Consider the following 22,898-nt stretch of genomic DNA (forward strand, 5'->3'; position numbering starts at 1 on the left):
GTGAAAGAATAAAAAATATGCAGCTGGAAGTGAGCACAATCAGTCCACATTAAAATATATTTGAGCAATCCTACAAGGTGACCCACTTTAAAATATCTTCATGGTCCCTGCTCAAACCAGTAAATTATTCAAATTTTCTCATTTTTCCTGACTGGAAAGCAATTCTCTAATTTTGTTCCAGAAATTCCCAGCAGGAAAACCTGACTGGTAATTTTATGGGGGGCAAAAAGAAACCCTGTTGTACATGTATGTGCTTTGAAAGACTCACAATCACTTTCTTCCTAATGAAGTTTAACTCATTCTGGGATTTAAAAGAAAATTTTCCCCCATATGGAGGTCTTACCTGCCAGAGTCCTCTTCAATCCTCTCAAAAGTGCGAGCCACTGCCAAGTAAGGCACTCTGGAGAATGATGAACACATAGTTAGCAGGCAAAGCGTCAACACTGACAGATTTTCACAGCTGACTCAGCCATTCAGAGCGGCTGGCAATTAGTGCAACAGCAGAAAAAGCTCTGATTCAAGTTGATCAAAAACTGCATGAAAATGACACCAAGGAGAGCAAAGGTGAAACTGAAACACTGAGACAAGTGTGTTTTTTAAAGAAAGATCATTTTCTCTTCAGATCTTACTGTATATACTCTGAACATATCAGACCTTGATATAAATCATATTCAACTATATCCTAGTGTGCTTCAAATCGTGAATGAAAAGCACTGACATTCAAAATGTTTATTCGCTTTCAGAAAAGAACACGAGCCAATTCAGAGGCTGATATTTAGCTTCAAGACGCAGCAGCCTCCACCTGTGCGGTGCTTAAAGCAGGTTAAAACAATCTGTACAGCAGTCGACCTGAGACTAAATCTAGCATATAAGCAGTATGGCTTACAGCATGACCTTGATGCAAAATTCAATGATTTCTCGGTGATTATCCATTACTAAGTCAGAGCGCTTCCCTGGCCTGAAGGTTTTCATTCCTTCAGTTTTTTTTTTGTTTTTTTTTATAAATAACTCGCAGATGTTCACAGAAAAACAAACAAGCTGGTGTTCACTTCAGTTTGGCTCAGAGGGAAGAAGGAAAAAAAAAAAAACCCACCAACAGTGTGATGACTATAATCGCTGCTGAGCGAAAACGTTGCGTCGCAAATCTCGCCTGTTTAGTGAGTAGATTAGCTTTGTCTTTTATTTGACAGCCAGAAGTGGGGAGTAAACGCAAATGATCAGCAGAGAAAAAGACAGGTTGACGTTCGGCTATAGTTCCTGTCCACGCTGCACTCCCAAGCTTTGTTATTACCCTGTTTGGCATAATTCATGATAATCAATCTCAGGGCATCCTGTTTAAATAAGTCTAGGCACACAGGCAGGCTGCCATTTTTTTTTTTTCCTCTCTTATTTACTTTAGGATTACATTCTTCTCCACAATAAAATTCTGAGTAAAGGGGGAAAAAAGGCAGCTGCCTAGTTAAAATAGCGGCTGTTTTTCCCAATGATCCGTCACATAAAATTCTCATAATTTCTGCCTTATGCAAAGAAAGTTGATCATCCCACATGCCTCCCGCCTCCTTGTGTGTTTTTTTTTCCTTTATATTTTAATGTCTGATGTCCAAGAGCCTGGATTTAGTGGGTGGAAGGAGAGGCTTATGTGAAGAAAATATATTTTTTTGGAGACATTTTAACAGGCAAAAGCAGTATATAGAAGTAGTGACTGGAAACATCCAAATACTACTTCCATATATTTGGGTCCCTGTTTCTTCAGTGGATGGGTGACTTACTTCTGGCCCTGTTTCCAGCAAGCGTGGTCCACAGGATGATAGTTTGGCCTCGATGGATCGTAGTCCGTTTGTCCTGAGGTTGCCTCACTGAAAAAACAATAACACAAATAATTTAAAAAAAATGAAAAGAGCAAATTTGTGTCCAAATGAAGGATGGCGACAGCTGTTACAGTGACTGGTGCCAACTCAGATTTCTTTGTAGGCAGAGAGTCATGCACATGATTATCATAACAATGAGATACTTTAAAAAACTGTAGTGAGGGCTTTGGAGGACATTCTGGTAGTTTTCCTGGTTAGTTCACAAAGAAAGAAGCTCAACTATTGCAAAGCTGATCTGAATTGAAAAAGTTCAGCATATTAATTAGAAAAGTGTTTCTCTTGTCAGCAATTATTGCTTCCAAAAAAAAAAAAAACAAACATTGGCTGGGATAGAAACCTTCAATTTGTAAACTCTCTTTTCCTGCAGGAACATGCAAGATGTTGAGCTTCTTTTTCCTCAAACAAAATATCATTGTCTGAATTCATTACAAAGAGATAACTACAGCTGTGAACTTTTCTTTGGTATGCAATACCTGTCATTCCTTAAGTGTCACACACAAGACAGTGATAAAAAAATAAATAGAAGGATGAAAAATGCATCTCCCGCCTTTCCAGAGCCAAAAATAGTTTGTAGCTTGAATAGTTAACGTGACCTCAAAATGACAAAACAGTAATTTGCTGCTGGTTTATTTACATGTAGTAAAAGCACTGCTTTATGTAAGGGGTAGAAAGTAATTGCAATAATAAGTAATAATCATGACAAATGGATTGGCTTTCAGCACTATAGAGTGCACACCTGAGCTGAGGCTACAACGCTAAGACCTGCATTTGGCTCCAAAGCTACACAGTGACAGACAATCATTGTGCGGTGTTTATTGTGTGTGCAGATATGCAGGAAAAGGAGAAATTAGCACAACTGTAAAAAAGGTAAATAACAGCAGTACCCTGCAGCCTAATGACTCTCACACTGGGCTGAAATGAGACAAAGGCAAATAAATTAGATGAATAATGCCTGAGTTGGATCTGCTGTCATTTATTATTTCACAAATACCAGTTCAGTAAATATATATTCCTGGTTATATTTATGTGTCACATTTCATTTCACAAAGATAGGAAAACAATGTTTAAATTGAGGCTGATGCTGTTTTACACATTAAAAAAAAAATGATCTCCAATTTCTTCAGATAGTGAAGATTACAGCTTATTAATTTAACACTGATGCTGTATCAATACGCAGTGTATCGGCAGATACCCAAATCCGAGGTATCAGGACTGGTATCGAATCAGAAATGGAAAAAGCTGCGTCGCCGCTTTGAGCCTAACTTACTATTTTTTGTTCCTAAGCACACATGGCTTATTGCTGGCCAATAAATTACATTATTTTTACAGTCCTAGTAATAGAATATCTGCAAGTAATTACATTAAATAATGCAGAACATGCAGTACATTAGAAACTCCATTTAAGCCTGATCTCAGTGATGAGTTCTGCATCTCTTTCGCACTCTGTATCACTGTCTGTTTACACGAAGGAGGGGCAACACACACACGCACACACACACACGCGCACACACACACACACACACACACACACACACACACACACACACACACACACACACATCACAGCTGAGTAACAGACTTTGGGCTACAGTTTATTTGTGATGATGATGATAGTGTTCGTTATCCATGTGTGCAGCAAAATCTGCTCCCCTCTTCACCCGCAACACTTGTACGCTCTACACTGAAGAGCTCCGAATAATTATGGCTGAGACCAAGTAGCTGCAACCAGCCAGGCCCTCCTCCTCTTCACATGAGCAAGTCTCTTTAGATCAGGAAGGAAGAGGGAAGAGGACAGCAGAACCTGATGACACAGCCTGTTTAATATTGAAGAGGTGGTGCACACTTACGCGTGTTTTTGAACTGTAGACTAAATGATACAACTGTACCGCAATGAAACACCACAGTGCTGGTGTTAATATTCACATTTCTACCGAACATATATATAAATCAGCACTTTGTGGGTTAAAAATGGCTCAACACAACATCTTTAGATCTTGGGACTACTTACATAAAATGTAAACAAGTATAAAAAAAAAAGAAAAAGAAAAAAAAGCTTGATCTCATCAGGGGTGGGTGGCAATCTGTGAAAGTGTACTCATTTTTAAACATACACTGATCGAGAGTTTAATTGGTTCCACTAATTAAATTAATGTCCTTTTTTGGTTTGTTTGTTTGTTTGAATAAAAGAACCACCCAGTCAATCGCTCTAAATATTTTCTCTTGTTCAATTGACGATTAGTCATCAGGGACATCCCTAAACAAAACAAGCACCAATAATGAATGATGATGATGATAACCTCTGTTTGATTAACGCTTTAATGGTATCAATATCATATATTATTGGATTTTTTTTTTTTTAATATTTCCTGCATTAGTGAACACAACACATTGTAAAAACAGCAGCATTTCACCTGTTTTGGCTAAAAGGCTTGATTGAGACTGCTCAAAAAGCAGACTATATTTCTCATCCACCCACCCAACTGTGGCTCCACAGTGATTCATTTTTCATTTATTTCTTCCAAAGCTTAAAGTAACAGTGCATTTCTGCTTTTGTCAACATATTTGTAGCTATACTTCAAACACATCTTACCAAAACTGAAGAAAAAGGAACCAAATGCAGTGTTTCTGTGCAGTGAGTGCCTAGTTTGAATCAATAAAATGTAACCTCTCTGGCAGACATCAATCAACATAAGACACGTGGATTAGTTCAGCATCAAGCAAGATAACAAACAGGTAAGTAAGCTGTCGGGCCTACCTGTAACTTCCTGTTACAGGTAGCTCAGGCACCTGTCTTACCCTTTGGTGTCTTTGCTCTCCTCCTCTGAACTCTTCCTGTCTGCACTCGTCTTTTTCTCCCCTTCGTTCTTCGCAGGTTTCTCCGTCTTCGCTGATGCTTTTCTGGGAGCTATTGAAGGAAATAAATAAAAGACAAGGTGAGGGTGAAGCAGGGGTTGGGGTGAAGAATTATTTTGCCTTGTTCTCCAAACTGATAAAAGCAGAGCACATTCATATACAGTTTTTTTTTTTTTTTATGCAAGCACAGAACTATGCAAATTTCTCCTCACCAAAGAAACTGCTGATTGGGGCTTTCCTGGCCGGCTCCTTATCTTTCTGCTCTTTTGCTTCTTTCTGCCTTTTTAACATTTGACTTTTTGGGCTCTCTTCTGCGTCTTGCGTGTCCTTTTCAACCACCTCCGTTTTGGCTACAGCAGGCCCTTTCTCATCATCATCATCATCATCATCATCATCTGTCTTCGGCTTTGCTTCTTTTTTCTTTTCCGCCCCCTCAGCTTTCTCCTCTTTCTCATCAGAGCTCTTTTCCTCCACCTGCTCCTCCTTTTCTCTGGTCTTTTCTCCTTCTTTGCGCTTGTTCTCCACCTCCTCGTCTCCTGGGCTGTTAGCCTCGGTCACTGCCTTTTCAACCCTTTCTTCCTTTGCATCCTCCTCCATGGGTTCATCTGTGTTACCTACACAGGGAGAGAAAAGGGAGTGGAGTCATTGAAGAGAAAAATGCCAGCAGGTTTACTGAGGGCAACCCAGTTTTTTTGTGAGCCCATGTTTGAAGACGTAAGAGCCTCCTTCAGTAAATGCCGCAGGTTATATTTCTGAGGTTTCCTTTTCACCTGAGAGAGGCAGCTAAGAGAAATTACTATTGACAAACTTGTAGCACCGACTCCCAGCAGACAGAGCTGGGGTCATGATACTGGCTAGGTAAGGGGGGCAGCATGAAACTTTAATTTTCTCATTCAAACATTAAAGTAAGTGGTGGAATGGACTGTTGGTACAGCTGGTACTTTACCAGACAATTTTAGAAAAGAGAAAGAGAGCCATTTCCCTGTCTGTGGGAAAAAAAGACCGGCTCAGCTGCTGTCTGCCTTTACAAACTAAAGTGGTTTTCATACATAACTCTAGCTTTTCTAGATGTTTCTCGAATGTCTAATACAGTCTTCAACCTGTCAGCTCCCAAATTCAGAGTGCATGTGAAGTGTGACCGACCATATGTGAATTTATATTGAGAAAATACAAGCCAGGCAGCACCCTCATCTAATCCAAATGGAGTATTTCCAGTAGTGAGAACACGTGTGAAGTGGACTGTTGTGAGACAGGGTGACTTGGACCCTCCCCCAAAACAGCCTATTACCTCTGCCCAGGTGGTTTCATGACCAATTTGGTTTGTTTGTTTGGAGGAATACTCAAAAAGTTAATGGATGGATTCACACTTTAAAGTGAATTACAGGAGACATTTTTGGCACAACTAAGACAGGATTAATTTTTGGAGTTTATTTGGATCTGGACCGAAGAATATTTGGAAGAACTGTTTAGCATTGTGAGACAAAATGGATATTTTGCATCGTGTCTTTATAGTCTTGATGTTCTCGAGAAAATATCACAAACTAATCTCAATTTATGCATGTTGTGGAGTGAATTCTCAGCCTTGGTGGAGGTATGCACTCTTGGGCAGCTCTCTAGTCTGTAATTTCACTGTTAATGAGAGTCTGTGTCAAAACATAGACTAACATATTAAACAAAGCCAAACAGGCTCTGGTGGATGGTGTAAATTTCTCAGTTTGCCTTTCACAGATGGTAAAAATGAGCCTTCTTTTATCACAGTGCAGAACTCCTACAGTTGCAGTAACACTTTGAATCTCAGGCTTTTTGTTGCCCTTCTCTCTTTATTTGGAGGTCACCATTACTACATGACTGGGGGGGGCATCGCTGTAGATTATATATAAAAGATGGGCCACCTTGGATTGTTTCATTCCTTTTTTGGTTTTTTTTTTGGAAGCCAGAAGTGATCTGAGCAAGAGGATGCAGCGTTACGTTATCAGCTAATATTAGCTGGCCTGGTCAGAATGGGGCGTCGGACTCTCTGGAAATTGACCCACTTTTGGCACCAGCCTCAAGTGGCGACTAAAGGAACTGCAGTTTTTGCCAATTCTGCAGTATTTATTGAGCTTATCTGTCAGCATCAGAGATCACTTCCTCACTGTACCATAACTCTCTGAATAACACACAACCATGACAACAGGGCTAGTTTAATTTGATGATCTATCATTGTTTTTCCTGTTCCTCCACTGACCATTAAGCTCTGAGAAAAAAAATCCAGAAATGTAAATAAATGCCAGAGCGCTGCGACAGCAAGGAAAACGCTTATTTTGTCAGAGCAACATTTTAAATGTTTCAAATTCACGATTTAACAAAGCTCTGAGGAGCTCAAACCACAAAGTGTTTGGCAATTTGCCTGATGATTAACATCTGACTAATTATCAAAATTATTGCTCTTTTGATCAAACTAATCGTCCGTAAACGTTCTGTAAACAAATGACTGGATGAGATGATGTACAGCAAGAAACTAAGCTGCATGGTACGGTGACTCTGCAGAACCAAAAATATTGTTTGTGTTCAGTCAGGATACAATCGAGTGGTTAGTCCCAAAAATGAATTTTAATAGTGATAATGTGTGAGTGCATTAATATAATAACATGCTGCTTTGTTTCCCCTTTACATCCACTGTGTCTGTGCAACTTCCACTCTCACCTGGACTTTCCAAACCTGCACAGGAGCCAAACTCTGTTATCAGACTCGCAGCAGAAGCAGGAGCATACCTCGACTGCTGGCACTGGCCTCCACACGTGGTCGTTTGTTTTGCTGACCCTGCTCCTCGTTGACCTCAGCCTCCTCTTTCAGACTCTCGTTGAGCTTCCTCTTAGGGAACATCTTCCTCGCTGCACACATCAGGACAAGCATTATGTTAAAAGATGATGATTTTTTTTTTTTTTTTTTAAATGATAAGGCATCCCAGCTGAAATCATGCCAGGATCAAACAGAAAGAGAATGTGGAGATGAAAAGAGGACGAGTGTGTTCATTGCTGCAGATGTAGGGCAACGAAAGAAAAAAAAAAAAAAAGAATCACAGATGCGTACTTTGCTAATAAAAACACTAATTCTATCCTGAAAGATATTATGCAGCGCAGCAGCTTACAGTTCCAGTGTAATTTACTCTGTAATTTTATGCAGCAGTGATGCTCGAGGGCAATTTTGGTTTTGGTTCCACATCCACCTCTGTTTTGGCCCTTGTTAAGGGTTCTACCACAGGTAGCGCTGCTGATGTTTTTCTTCTGGTTATTATAATGAAAGCATTAACCTGGGACATTAAGAATGCAATTTCTGGTCGAATTAGGGAGTTACTTTAATGTGATGTTTTCTCCAGCAGTGATGGTGGCGGGGCTCTTATTGTGGCAACGCACCACTGGTGAAAGCAAACACTGCAGTCATCAAACACAAAGAAAATGGGACGATGAAAAGAGAATGAGCCACTTTTACTGCTGCGAAAAAAGTAGGATGAAGGAAACAAAGTGGGAGAGGAGGTGCTTCCCAAATGAAAACAAAGCTACAGTGCTGGAAAACTCTAAGCAGCTTAAACTCTCTGTACTTGCTGTTTTTCTTACATATAACAAGATATGTTGGATCTTGAACAAACAGGCACAAAAAAAAATAAAAAAAAAAAAAAAATCACTCTGCAATTCTGTTTCATTTTAAATGCACATATTTGCACACATCATCTGATTAAGAATTTACAAATAAGAAACAGCAGCCCTCTTTCAGTTTTCTCTTGCAGATGTGAAATGTTCAAGCTGTTGTGCACCAAATGCTGCAGCTATAAAATAATAATCACTATAGGTCCATGCCTTTTTTTCCCTTCTAACGCTTGCAACCCCAAAAAGAACCCAAATAAACATCGACAATCAGCTGCAATAATAGGACGACATGCTCTGCTGGTTCGATTAACTCCCAGTCAGCACAAATGATGCGCTCCTAAGACAATGCAGCAGTAATAATATTAGTATCACAATGCAAAGACGTGCAGAAAAATAATGATATAGGCTCCAGGAGGGTGTACTTGTGGTGCAGCAGATGAGATTAATAATAGCGCAATCACAGTCTAGTCTAGTGGTTGTCAATCTAAGGCAGTCCAGAGAGTGGAAAGACAAATAAAAGAAAAGGGTGGGAAAAAAAATGCACTTTGCTGCTTCTGGTGAACAAACTTCTTATGCATTCAGCTTGAGATAAATTTCCTGTTTTCTCCCTCGTTGTGAAATAATGAGTATTTGGAGCCATTAGGCGCCTGCTAACAAGTAATCAAATAAAATAGCTCGAGGCAGGAAAGCTATTAATCCTTTGCTGGTGTCAAAGTTCAAAATGCTGCAACTTTGGAAAACAAGCTGGAAAACACAATTCTGAAACAACTTAATTAACACACAGTTAATGAAAATTTGTTCGGATGCTGACCAGTCTTGCGTTTGACGATCCCAGTGGGGGAGATGGAGCTGGGAGTGCCGGGGGTCCCCGACGAAGCCGAGGTGGCTGGGGTGGCCGGGGTTACAGGCGTGGCTGGGGCCGATGGTGGAGACAGGGGGGTGGGAACTGCCTTAAACACATCATCCTTCTGAAAGGCACAAGCACGAGTGATGGTACACATTATGACAAGAGGCAGCACGAACAACAGCTTGAACAGGCAAAACTACCGCAGATCATGGTGTGTTTTTGAGATCATTTCTTTTTTTCAAAATTGCATCAGCAGCGCGGCCCTCGTCATCGGCGGATAATATTGCAAATTAAAAGGAAGTGACAGTAACAATTGTCCAGCTGTCCAGAACAATATCAGTTTGCTGTGGTCTGTTTGTGTGGAGCATCCTAAATGTGGCCTGCTCTGCCAAGGAACATGAGTATTTGTGTTTTCATTTGTCGTAAGAATGAAATTTTTATTGCCAAAATTGTTTACTGAGTGTGAAATAAAGTAATTTGACGAATTAAATAAAAAAATAAAAAGACAGTGAGGAAACATGCAGTATCCCAGCCTTTTAGTAAGATTTGGAAACCACCAGAGTTCAAAACCTTTAAAATCCTTAAAGGTTTAAGCCTTTTTAGGACTCATCTTAATACCACTTCAAGTAAAATTTATGACAAAACTTGTGATGGAGAATTTACTGACTGAGTAATCTACAAAAAGTGACACGGGTGCTCATTTAGACATGAAACAACATGTTCAGATGCTGCAAGATTCATGGAAAGAAGTGCATGCCTGAAAGGAGTTTTAACACCACTATGATAATGGGAGGCATGGCATCAGCATCAGGTTATTCTGAGCCAAGTAAGGTTTTAAGGGCTTCGAATCATGGCTAGAGTAAAGGTTTACAAGAGGGCAGCGTGGATCTATCTGGAAACTGGATCAGCTGAATCCAAAGCACGATCAAGCCGAGCAAAAGTGAGCGCACCGCGAGAAGATCAATACCGCAGGCTTTGTTCTCTGAGAAATAGAAAAGCAAAGCCACAGAAAACAGAATTAGCTAAATAAAGAACACAAGACTACCTCTGGCAAGAGTCTTGTTAAAGGAAGGTTGTCTACCAATAGTCTGAGAGGCTGGAAGGGTCTCTAAATCACATCTCGTAATGAGAAACAAGGTCAAATGTTTGGGGTAGGCTGAGAAAAAAAGGAATTTACAGTGGATGATGGACAAAAAAAAAAAAGAAAAAAATTTCTGATGAATCTAAGTTAGAGATCTACAGCAGCAACAGGAGGGTTTATTTGAGGAGACAAACAATAGACAGAATGATACCACAGCAGATCAAACCTACGATGAAACATGATGGTGGAGGATTTGAGAAGCTGGACACCTGCATCGAATCAACTCCCCACTGACTGAGGAGAAGCAACGCTATTCTTCAGAGACAAGCTTCTCCCTCTTTTTTTTTTTTTTGCATCTTTGTGGGCAAAGATTCATACTGGAGCTTTCACAACCTCTCCACAATCACCTGACCTCTACCCTGCTGAGCATTTATGAGATACTACGACTAAATATAAACTACAGGAGCCCCTCGGCCATGGAAACCCACGCCACGAAGCTCCTGGCAGCCAGTTTTTGCGCTGATGTTAATGCCAGAGGTGGTTTTGAGTAAGCAGACCACTGGCAACTTTTGCACATCGTGCGCCTCAAGCACTCGGTGACCCCACTCTGTAACTTTACGTTGTCTGCCACTTCACAGCTGAGATGCTGTGGTTCTTTAACACTTCCACTTTGCAATGATACCTCTTACAGCTGATTGCAGAATATCTAGGAGGGAAGAAATGTCACAGATGGACTTGCTAGAACAGCAGCAGTAAGCTCTTCAGAATGACCTTTTTTTTGTCCCCCACAAATCTTTGCAGCTTGCATGGCTAGGTGCTTGATTTTATACACCTGTGGCAATGGGACTGAAAACATCTAAATTCAAAGATTAAGATGTGTGGCTCAATTCTTTTGTCCATATCGGGTACACGCATAGATAGAAAGCCTATAAAATGAGGCGAACGGATGTAAATAGCCACCAGCTAACGCTGACAGAGGTGAATTAAGAGTTTGCACAAAATAAAATATTTCAACTGCAGTGAAAATTTTTATTTACACTGTGTTACAAAACACTCATCAGATGGGATTCTCCTGACACCACCAACACTCTGAAATAGAGGACAAGTTTACTGATGCCATTTGAGGGCAGCTGGAGCTCTATGGTTCAACTTCACTTTTATATATAGCAATGAATAAAGAAGAGAACTTGGAGAAAAGCAACAGAAATGTATTTGCAGCTCTCAGTTGCACTCCTCATCATCCCATTGGCCTCACTCTCAGTATCCTTCAGTCTCAATAATCACCGTTTAACTCCAGACCCGTCCACTCTGCTGTGGACGGCACTTAACGAAAAATGAAACTTCGCTTCGTGTTTGGGGAAAGACGAACATTCCTGTTGGGTTTATCGGTTTGGAACAAACTGGTGGAGTCTGTGCAGCTGAAGTGCTGCTGTCATTAATGCAAAAGTAAATACTAACATATCCTGAAGTTAATGAAATTCGTGGAGATTTGTTTTGTTGAGATTCAACTTTTCACTCATCTTTGTATGGAAATACACTGTATTACAGTCAAATTAGAGATATGTTTGATTAATATGTTAGAAAAGCTAGTTTGAAATTGAGCAAATCTGATCAACACTGAAGACCAACAAGTCAGAGGACAGTTAAAAATAAATAAATCCTTTTACGTGCACGTTTATTCGGAGACACACTCCATCCTCGGTATTTCGGTGGAGAAGCATTCATACTGCAGTCTCAGACTACTGACCTCACTGTACCGGACACAACAACAAATGACCATCTCCACTGAATTGGTCTCAACAACATAAAAACTTATCATTAAAAATGTTCTTCCTCTTAAACACTAGCAAACTAGTCAGAAAGACAAATATCCGGCTTTTCCCCCTCCAAGTGGTTGTTGTACAAAAGTAACCAGATCAACATTAAGCCTCATAAAAGTCCCGGAACAGTAAACACTAAACTAAAATAATTTGAACTAATGATGTGGATTAAAATCATACCATATCACTACAATTAATAAAAAAATGAAAGGTGTTGTTTATGAAGGATATCCTGAGGTCATCTGAGAAAACCTCCCACCATTTGACGTAGGCTAAAAGTAAGTCACAATAACAGCTGAGGTGTTTTTGACATTTCATTTAACATTTTACAGCCCAATAATGAACCAGCTTATTAATTGCTGGTGAAAGTGATCTTTAGTCGCCTCCCTACATTTATCTGTGGGGGAGCTGCTCAGCTGCCAAGAGTATAATAGTGGCTATATTAGTATTTTGTCACAAAAAAATTAATAATTGTACCCATATGAAAGGGATTTGGGGTGAGGGCGTCCTAACAAACATCATGTATCATCGTAATCGTGTCCCTCAATCAACAAATAGTGAATAATTGCTGGCATACGACAAACAAAATGAATAGAGCGGTTAAGAGAAGTGTTTGTCAAACAACAGGTGGCTGAAAGACAGCCAAAGCTCAAAATCAGGTCTTTTCATTACATGGATTATTGACAAATGCAGTCCAATTGTGATTCACCGTACAATTACTGTGCCTTTGTGTAGCACTGTGTGTCCCCATCACTAAAACAACAATAGGCACTGATATGCCTACAGGAGTCCTAAGAGTCTTAGTTACACGCAACTTGTTCAACATTTGATGGGAAACACGCCGTTTCAATAACTCCTGTACAAAGCACGCCTGCTTTGTTGTTTACCACCATGCCATCCCATCAATCTGTCAGTCTTTTATTGGCAAAAATGTCACTCACAAATTGCAGCTGATGTGCTGAATTTAACAGATTAAATGAACTCTGACATCCCCAATTAGAAAACCAAATGCTGCTGTTACCTTTTCCGTTTTAACAGGAGCTTCTTTGTCTCCCTGTCCCTTGCCAGGAACTTGTTCTTTAACAACTGGCGCCTCGTCATCATCGCTGTCCAAGATTTGACGGCAGCGTTTGGCAACCTTCTTGACGGGCGAATCCGCTTCATGAACACCGTTCTGCACCTTCAGAGGGCTCTTAACGGGTCTGGAGAGGACCACAGAAAAACAGTTCAGATATCACAAAACTTAAAAAAGCATAAAAGTGGACCTGCCCTGCTCAGAGCAGCCCCTGAGCTCATCATCTGCTTTTAAAAAGGTACCTTTTGTAATGACCTTCTGCAAAAGTTTACTAAAGCTTTCACCACCAGGGGGCAGCATTTCACCAATGTGCGTGACTGTGATACTTCCTTTTAAGCTACACCAATTTCTTCAATGGGTTTTGTCTTTGCTAGACCGCTGCTGCTGTTTTTAATAACCTACCTGCCTAAATAAAGGATACACCGACTCCACTGATTAAAACTGAGCATTATACAGAAGTACAGTGCAATCCTAGTTCAACTTGAGTTGATGAAGTCATTGTTTACTTCTTCTTATAATATTGATAACTTCAGTTATATTTAAAAAGTTTCAAAGCACGCAAATTTACAAGCCAGCTTTCTTCTGATTGGTTGCACCGCACAAACAGACGGTCAAAACAGCAGGATGGTGGGACTTCTGCCCACAGCCAGATCTCTGTGATTTCCAGTCATAGAGATCCAAAAGAAGAAAAAAACTTTCTAATACAGAGCCTAGAGCTGTCTAAAGCCTGAGCTTGTGGCTCACAGGGATTACTTAAACCCACACTGACCTTATTATTCAAAACTAATTGCATTTAATATAAGCATCCACCATTTTAACAGTATATTTATGACAGAAAACAAGGAAAAGCATAAAAGATCCCCTTTCAGGTTAATTCATGTGGCATTGTCGACCACTAGGTGCGATAGTGGGTGTTTTAAAAAAAAAAAACAAGGACAACGTCAACAGTAAAATCTATCATAAAAAAGAAAACCTATAAAATCAAAGTAAGACTCGTAAAAAGAGGTCAAAGCAATGATGAGGCGATCATTACATAAAGGAAAGTCAATTAAAGTGAGTTTTAAGACGTACTTAAAAGATTAAAGAGTCTAGAGATAATGAACATTTTATCACCAAAGCAGCTCGGAGATGAGAAACTCAAGTTCTCTTTTGACGGGAACTACTGGACACAAAGTTTCACTCAGAAGCCGAGATCTGTGATTCGAAGATAACTGCACACGCGCCACGCGTGGGTGGGTTTTCAACACGAAAATGTTTGAAAATGCTTCCAGTATGCACCATATCAGCCAACCTCGCCTTGTGCTTCTGCCTTAGTTCGTACAAATGCAGGTATTTTAGCCACATTACAGACAGTAAAATCTCCATCCTTGTGGTAATAGACCAGCTGTATTAAATGGTTCATTCTTTCAAACGGCCTTGTTTACGCAATTATAAAGAAATTAGAAGCTAAATCAAAAGATTTACAGGGATTTTTTTTTTTTTTTTACTCAAAGTTGGGCTTGATGTGGTGACGACACATGTAGGCATGAAAGGTTCATATATATTTAAGGATGAGTCTTTTTTGTCTTACCTACTACAGTAATTAATTGTGTGTTTTACCATTTCTTTTGGCCATTTGAATAATAAAACTATATATGATGATTCAATAAATTAGAAATCTGATGAGGTTTTCCTAAAAGTAAAAAAAAAAAAAAAAAAAGAAAGCTTTAGTCGATGTGTGTATTAGGTTTCCAGCTTTTAAACACAAATTTAATGCAAATAAGCTGGATTTTTTTTCTCCTGTTAGACTTACACCTGACAGCAATGTTTGTGATTAAAGGACGATGTATTTCGTATCTCCCCTGAGCTCAGATACACATTAATTTATCAGTACCTCCACTGATGCATCCAACGGGCCCGAAAGCCACTCAGGAGCAAAACGGCAACAAGGTTTAACTGAAACTGAACTGTTGCCATTTTATCCAAGGTCTGAATGTGTATTCTTTACATCTGATTTAAAGGTAAAATTATGAGTTTTCTGAAGCGTGAAACTGATCCGCTTTCACAGTAACAGCACGGAAATATTAAAAGCTTCAGTGACAGGAAGATGCACAGGTTTGTGTTAAATAAGTTAACACCAACTCTTTGCCTGAACTATACCCTGACAAGGGATGCGAACATGTGCAGTCAAACCCTGAAGGCTCGTCACAAATGAGACATTCGTGTCCAAATTAATTCTATTGCTTTGAGAGATTTTAAAGTGCCATAACTTCACTGCTAAATTAATAGTGATTCCAGGCAATACCACTATGAATACATCTACAGACGTACATCTTTCAATATGCACAATGCAGTGCTTTTACTTTCTACGCCTGAAAAGAAAAACTCACTTTTTCACGGGCTCCTCCGCAACTTTCTTCTGAATGTCCTTGCTCTTGGGCTGAAAGAAGGATCTAACAGAAGAGAATATGCATTCATTGGCCTGATACATGATTATACCAGTACATGTCTTTATTTAGTGCATTAAAGTGTAATAAAATTACTAATAAAGACGCACTTTTACAACACGAAAACAGGATTGCTTGTAAATTATCAAACTTGCTGAATCACAGATTACCATCTTTGCTAACTAGTGTTAAAGCAATGTGGTTTCACATGGCTGCTTGGGTCACAGCCGCTGGAAAACATCTCCATATGGTACAAAAACAGCCTGCCTCTAAAGAGCCTGTACGTTTGTCTGGTTAGAATATTTTATGTATCTGTGCTGGAGGTAAAAACAAGCCTCCTCTCCTAACAGGGATCGCAGACTAAAGCATGCTAAAGCTAGCTTACAGGTAGTCCAATTGACATTGAAATAACCGTGGGTGGTTTTTTGCAGGTGGGGTTTAATACACCTTTAAAACCCCCTAAACACCACTTATTACACACCTACAGTAGCCAGTAAATACTGTACACACACAAACATCGCCAAGCTAGCGCTAATTTCCAGCGAGCTAAATGGAAACTTTGGCTTGCACTTACGCAATGCTCCGCTGCATGATGTCTTTAAACTCGTCCTTCACCTGATACCCGGTTAAAACAAACGTTTAGATTGCAGCAAAGGTCCAACATTCACACGCGAACACACAAACTCCCGCGCTGCTGAGGGGCAAAATAATAAGTTGGAATATTCGGCGCCAAAAGTTGCATCTCAGCCAAAGATCGTTAAAAGCGAGATGACTCACTACGTGGGCCGTTTCCGCTCTGCACGCATGCGCGTACAAGTTGAGTTGACACATACAGGCTGTGTACCAGTGGCTCCCAAAGACTGCGCCAAACAAACATTATTATTGTAGCTACACAAAAAGTAATGATTTTCTTTCCAGCAAGTACACGTCAGAGGTCATGACTGATAGTGAGGAGGAGAAGATTTGGAAGAGGTCAAACTTTTTGCAGGGAAAACCACAAAAATCCACCTAAAGAAAAAATAATTAAAGAGAGACTACTGTGGGATGTCAACACCCCAAGTGCTTGATTTGTACTCAGGCAGTGCCAACATGGTGCCAAGCAAGCTAAAGAGGCATCTGGAAACCATGATCAATAAAATAAGGAGAATGATGCCAGTTATACACGCTGGTGGAGGAAAGTAGAGGGGGAAAATGGATGTGCCATGCTCAAAAGTGTCTTAATCTGACAGCGATAGAGGCTTTTTTTTTCTTTTTGCTTATATGAATATAGGCCTTGACATTTTGACTTGTCCTTTGGTGCCAAGCTCACTTTAATTAAAGATACTACGATGACCAGGTGTCTTTCTCTATGAGGGACTGTGCTGCATTTTTATCCCTTTTCTGCAGATATTGAGAAAACATCCCCCATTCTGACTGGCTCCAATACTCAAAAGTAAAGTCTGGCTTTCATTAGAGAGCCAAGTTCTCCTGAAGGTGTCACCAACTTTTCCTGCCTACATTACATCCACCAAGGAAAACTGCATATCGCAAAGTCACAAGCAGAATATGATGAAGACTACAGTAAATAAAAGAAGGGACTGTGAAAAGTTATCAGATATTTGTGAGTCTCACATGAATTGCAGCTCAAAAAGAGATGTGACATTTGAGATATAAAATGAGTGACTTCACTCTGGACTAGACGATCAAGTGCGTATTATGCTGCAACTAGAAGTAGTCCCAATCAAAGGCAGTACTCAGAGAATGTGCCATTTGGCAGATGCTTCCCACTGAAAGGCAAATTATAGGCAGAAGAGCATCTGAAATTATAGTTAACAACAGTTTTAAAGGTTACTGGGATTAAAAAAAAAAAAAGGACAAAACGAGTAAGACCATTGCATAAGGCTAAATTTTCTCTTATTTTTTTTTATTGTAATTGTGAGCACCCAGAGAGGGAATGTCGCGTCCAGCTCAGCTGTTTCCTGATGATGAACAGACTGAGATATCTTAAAAATCAACAATATAACTCAATATGTGCTTCACATGTAAAGTTTTTGGAAATAAACAATTTTATTATTTAATTTGTTATGACTTAAAGTTGTTATCTTTATTGAAAAACTGAAGATATTAATAAATGAAGTGCTGGTTCTGGCCACACCCTGATCCAAATGTACTTGGTTCAGAAAGAAAAAGAATAGCAAAATTGTTCAAATGGTGTTCAGTTTATTCGGGATAAAATGTTTCAAATATCTGCAAAAACTAAATATAAATTCCCCCAGATTCTCCATAATGTTACATTTAGTAACATTTAAAAAAAAAACCTCTACAATAGATTAGATTAAACTTATTGTCATTGTGCGCACAAGGCACACAACGAAATGATGGTTCCAGATCACTCATCCGGAGACGAGCATCTGCGGTCATGCAGCCAGAGACCGGCGCTAATATCAGGGAAAATAAATAGATAAAATATAATGTGCTAGCTTTACTGATCAGAGTGGCACCTCTTCTTTTTTACACCTCTCTACCCAGGCGCTCTACTGAGCACAGAGTGTGAAAAGTTTTTTATTCATCAAAGGCGCTACTGCCCCCTCTTGTGTCGGGGTGGTAACTGCAAAAACACTGGCAGCTGGTCCTGACGCTGCAAAGCCGACATGAAGGGCCGTTTCAAGAGGATTTTCCCCGGGTCTGTTGCAATGCATCATTTATGGGACTCGTATTATTTTCATGAAGCCTGGAGTAGAGGAGCTGAAATGCTAGACAAACAGCTAAATAATGCAAACTGACTGCACTGCTTTATTTAACCAAACACAAGTGTCATGTAGTTAATTGTTTACAAGTGCAATTCCCCTACTGTGGCGTGATATTCTGGAAAAAAAAAAAAAAGCAGGGTTCATAAATATTTCTATGCAAGGAAAAAAAAAAAAAGACAACATGGTCCAACTCAATAAATAGCCCACAAAGTCTGTGCATTTAAACCTCAGGTAGTGAATAATAAACTACTGTACAACAAGCTCAAACAACACAAAAAAAGCTTGTGTTTGAGAGATTTGAGGAGAGAAAGCAGTCCATCTGTTGTAGTTTGTTTTCTCTTCGTCACTCTGCGCCTCTCCCCGCTCCCTTCTCCTCGTCTTGAAATTCAGTCTGCTTCACTCCCTCATACAGGCGCCGGCTGATGTGATCGTTCACATCCCACCCTGTGGGGCTCTTGTACAGCCAGCGAGTGTTCAGGCCCAATTCCCCCAGCTCTCTCAGGTTGACCCCTGGGCGTGCAGGGGTGGAGATGAAGGGGAAGGGGCAGTGGAGCGCCCGAGGCGTCTGGAGCGGTTCTGGAAGGCAGCACGGGAGCAGGAAGGGATGAGGCGGAGGCTGGACTGCTGTCAGGAAGCAGAGTGAGAGTCACATCAATCAAAAAAATACACAGGAGTCATCCCTGAGATATGTGTAGAGCTCAGACATACTCATTTATCAATGCCACTACCCTCATGCAAGAAATTGGCCCTAAAGTCACTAATTCTAATAAATTAAATTCAATATTTTAAGTCCAAGCAAAATCCTAAATGCTCTTTTTTTTCCTCAGAAATACCACCTTAAGGTCAAATTATGAGCTATTTTTAGGCTTTAAACTGATCTCACAGTAACACCATAAGATTCTTGATTCTTCAGGGGGGAAAAAAGCATGTAAATGATCACTGCATTGACTTGTTTCTGCCATGTTTCTGCCAATAGTAGCATTTAAAACATCACAACTAAGTTACCACTGCTTCCAGCCCATCAACTCCAGGAAACATGCAGTATTATAACTTTCAAGGTGCATAGTGTAGTGCATTTTTTAGCATTTACTTTCTTTCATGCATGCTCAAGCTGCATGAATTTATTCACTCTGGAGAAATAGTCTTCAAGGTCAAGTTTGAACTCCTTCCTTGCATTATTTTCCATCACAGTCACCCTGTTACACCTTGAAATACATTAAATTATAGAAGAGGGGAACCATCAGAATGCAGTGTCCTTGTAAGCTGAACCAAAAGGAGCTGAAGGAGTTTAGAAACCTGCAATTTACAAGGACTGAAGAGTGAGTTATGTAATGTGAAACCAAATGAAAATGAGGACACTGCAAAAGAAAGGTAATATCAGTCCAGCTAAAACTATCATTGCCGCTTTCTTAAGTACTGAATCATGTGGAGAGTTCTCAAAAAAATTCCCATGAAAACTAGCAATGAATTGATCCTTTCAGTGAGTGCCTGTGGGTCCTAAAGGCCTTTGTTAGACATCACTGAATCACATGACCTTTTTCGCCATGATCTAAACATACCATAATTAAGAGCATTTTTTTTAAATTAAAAAGATATAAAAATGAAAAGATCAAATGTGTATTAATCCACAACTAGAAGTAGTCCCAAGCAAAGGCAGCACTTACTCCTGTTTGAGCACATTTTTTGAATACTATAGAGCTCAGGTCTTGTAGTAATCAACAGAATTACAGAGGCCAGCTACACATTTTACCTGCAGAGCTTCTTGGCTGTGGAAACCTGTGCCGTGAAGCACCCAGTGTGCAGTTTTTGTGCTGATGTTAATACCAGAGGAGGTTTGAAACTCTAGTTTTGGTGTTATCTTGTGTTTTGGTTCATGCTTGTTAATAGTAATAGTAGTTTGTTTAATATTTCTGTCGAGTGTTGGTGAGGTACTAATGTGAAGGGGCAGGCTGTTCCAGAGTTTAGGAGCAGCCACAGCAAAGGGCTGATCTGCTTTGTGCTGCTTTTAGGTACAATCAGGTGCATCTGGTCAGCATGATCAGAGTGAGTCCACATGACTCGCTCATGCGTCCCTGTTAGGAGTTGAACTGTAGCATTTTGGACAAGCTGCACATGAGAAAGCAGACACTGACTGATGCCCAAGTAAAGACCATTATAATAATCAAGCCTGGACAAAATAAAGGCATGAATTATTTTCTCAAAGATGGCAAAGGAGAAAATCTAAGAGGAAGAAAGTAGCTTTGACAATTGTTTGCAAAGGGTGTTTTAAAACCTTCCAAAGGGAGGCGTAAAGGTCAGAGGCTCCAAACGTATCACTTCATTTTTTTGTTTAGTGCCATCCACATATCAAGGCAGTCCAGCAAGTCCTTCAAAGCGGTTGTGGTTTTCTTTTCAAGGGGCAGATAAATTTGTGAATCATCTGTAGAACAGTGAAATTAAATTACATCTTTAGTGAAAATCAAACCTAACACACACATACAGAGTGAAAAAAGTACTGGGCCGAGAATGGACCCTTGGGGGACTCCACATGTGAGGGGAGCTGATGATAAGATAAAAAAAACAAAAAACACCAACACCCAGCTGGAAAGCTTCTCCCTGTTAAGTATGAATTAAACCATTCAAGAACAGCCCCTTTAACTCCCACACCATGATCCAGCTGAGAGACTAGGATAGCTCTAAGGTCCAAAAGCACTAAAATGGCAGAATCCCCCAAGTCTGCAGTTACTAAAAATATCATTTCAAACTTTAAAAACTTTTAAAACTGATCCAGTATTCTTAAACATGTTGCAATTCGGAACTCCCTGAGAGCCACATTACTCTTAATATATCTCTGTATTCACTTAGTACTTCATTGCCTCTAATGGTGTAGTGGTTGCTGGTTTAATTCCAGCCGGAGACACAAATCCCTTGTGGAATTGCGTCAGTAAGGGCATCCGGCATAAAAACTCTGCCAAATCAGACATGCGGAGCTACCCGCTTTAATGACCCCTTCCGGCAGACGAGTAGCCGAAAGCAACTTTTATGTCTCTGCAGTGACTCAGTCACTGCGAGCAGTGTTAGCTGGACTCTGCAGATGCTCTACCTTACCTCTGTCCATCACCGACCCTGCTCCTCCACACAGAGGAAGGCCACTGTCAGCAGGGAGGAGAGGGAAGGGAAGAGGGCTGCTCTGGACCATCTGGAGGGTGGATGGATGGAGGATGAGATGGACGGATGGTTGAAATGCAAACAGTACAGCACAGTCAGAAACTGCTTGCACAAAACATCAAGAACACCAGGTGAAGATTAATTTATTTTTAATATTTGGACTATTCCAGGCTGTTGGAGCTGAGAGGAAAAAGGCACTTCGGGTGATGAAGACATTAATTGACTTAATTGAAGTATGGTGTTCCTGATATTTTGCACACATATCTGAAAAAACTTAATAAGAATATATGACATTAAGAGTTTAATTCCAAAACAGTACATTTTTAAAATAGACTCTGCTCATGCAGCGCTTTTCTCCCTTAACTGACAAAGCACCTCCCTACTAATCCCCACTCCTACAAAATTTATCAAATAATTAAACAAAGTGTGGTGCTTTTTTTTAATGGCTAGTAGGTAACCTAAGCCCTTGCATTGTCCATGAACGTGATATAACTTTAACACACTGACTCCCCTCCACTTTAGTGGATCAGTCAATTGCCTGGTTTTACATTAAATGATAAAATTTCAGTAATGATTTTTATTCAAGTCAGCCAAACTCATATTAAATGATAAAGTTGAGACAATTGTTTCTATTAGAGCTGGTTTATTTTTTTATATATTAAATAAGGCAATAATTTTCTCTCAAAGCGCTGAGGAATTAAACTCTTCCTAAAGGACTCATGTTTTGGAAAACTGGCCAAATTGCAGGTTACATTACATTACATTCTTTTTACAGTGTCATATAAAGTGTAAAATAACCCAGAAGCCAGTCTTCCATATAGTGAAGCCCTTTAAGCTGACGTGAAGATGTGGTAAATGACCTGATGGCTCGGGGCTGGTGGCGGGTATCCGGGATAGTTGACGAGGATGAGTTTACTGAAGTTGAACTTGTAGGTGAATCGTTTCCCTTTGGTCTTGTGCAGGATGCGTTTGTTGTAGTAGTATCTGGAAGTAAAATGTTTTCTCTGTCAGAGTACGCACAGACGTGTGCGTCTAAGGTATGCTTTCCTGTTTCTGTAGGCCACCTTAGATTTGGTGTTGCTTCCCGGGCGGCATGTTTTGCATCTGTGGGCATTTTAGATTTGAAATTTTAATTTGACAACACGTGTTGGTGAGGAGCCTGAGGAGGAAGCTGCACGGAGAGGAAGGATTGTTCATATTTACAGTTAAATATACACGTACTGTATCTGACTACAAATCAGTCTTTTTTTTTATTTCAGTCTTTATTTTAGATTTTTTAATGACAGGGGGAAATGCACATAAACTTACATAAATTAAAGGAATGAATAAAATTAAATGAAAAGATCACAAAATATTAATATTAATTGAAAAGGTGTAGGCTGAAGCTTCAGCTTATTACAGTGCTTTTTACATTACATCTTCTAAA

At 39.9% G+C, this 22,898-nt stretch overlaps 1 protein-coding gene across 1 annotated transcript in view; it reads right to left on the reverse strand.

Moving 5' to 3' along the window:
• Positions 1 to 16,347, reverse strand: part of lig1 (ligase I, DNA, ATP-dependent) — a 60,889-nt gene extending 44,542 nt beyond the window's left edge. Inside the window, 9 exon segments of the mRNA XM_030751782.1 lie at positions 344 to 400; positions 1,770 to 1,856; positions 4,665 to 4,773; positions 4,934 to 5,335; positions 7,475 to 7,594; positions 9,159 to 9,315; positions 13,117 to 13,297; positions 15,540 to 15,602; positions 16,171 to 16,347. Coding sequence (XP_030607642.1) covers positions 344 to 400; positions 1,770 to 1,856; positions 4,665 to 4,773; positions 4,934 to 5,335; positions 7,475 to 7,594; positions 9,159 to 9,315; positions 13,117 to 13,297; positions 15,540 to 15,602; positions 16,171 to 16,187 — 1,193 coding nt within the window. The 5' untranslated portion in view covers positions 16,188 to 16,347.
• Positions 16,348 to 22,898: the final 6,551 nt, after the last annotated feature.

The sequence above is a fragment of the Archocentrus centrarchus genome, chromosome 17 (assembly GCF_007364275.1).
Source record: "Archocentrus centrarchus isolate MPI-CPG fArcCen1 chromosome 17, fArcCen1, whole genome shotgun sequence".
NCBI lineage: Eukaryota > Metazoa > Chordata > Actinopteri > Cichliformes > Cichlidae > Archocentrus > Archocentrus centrarchus.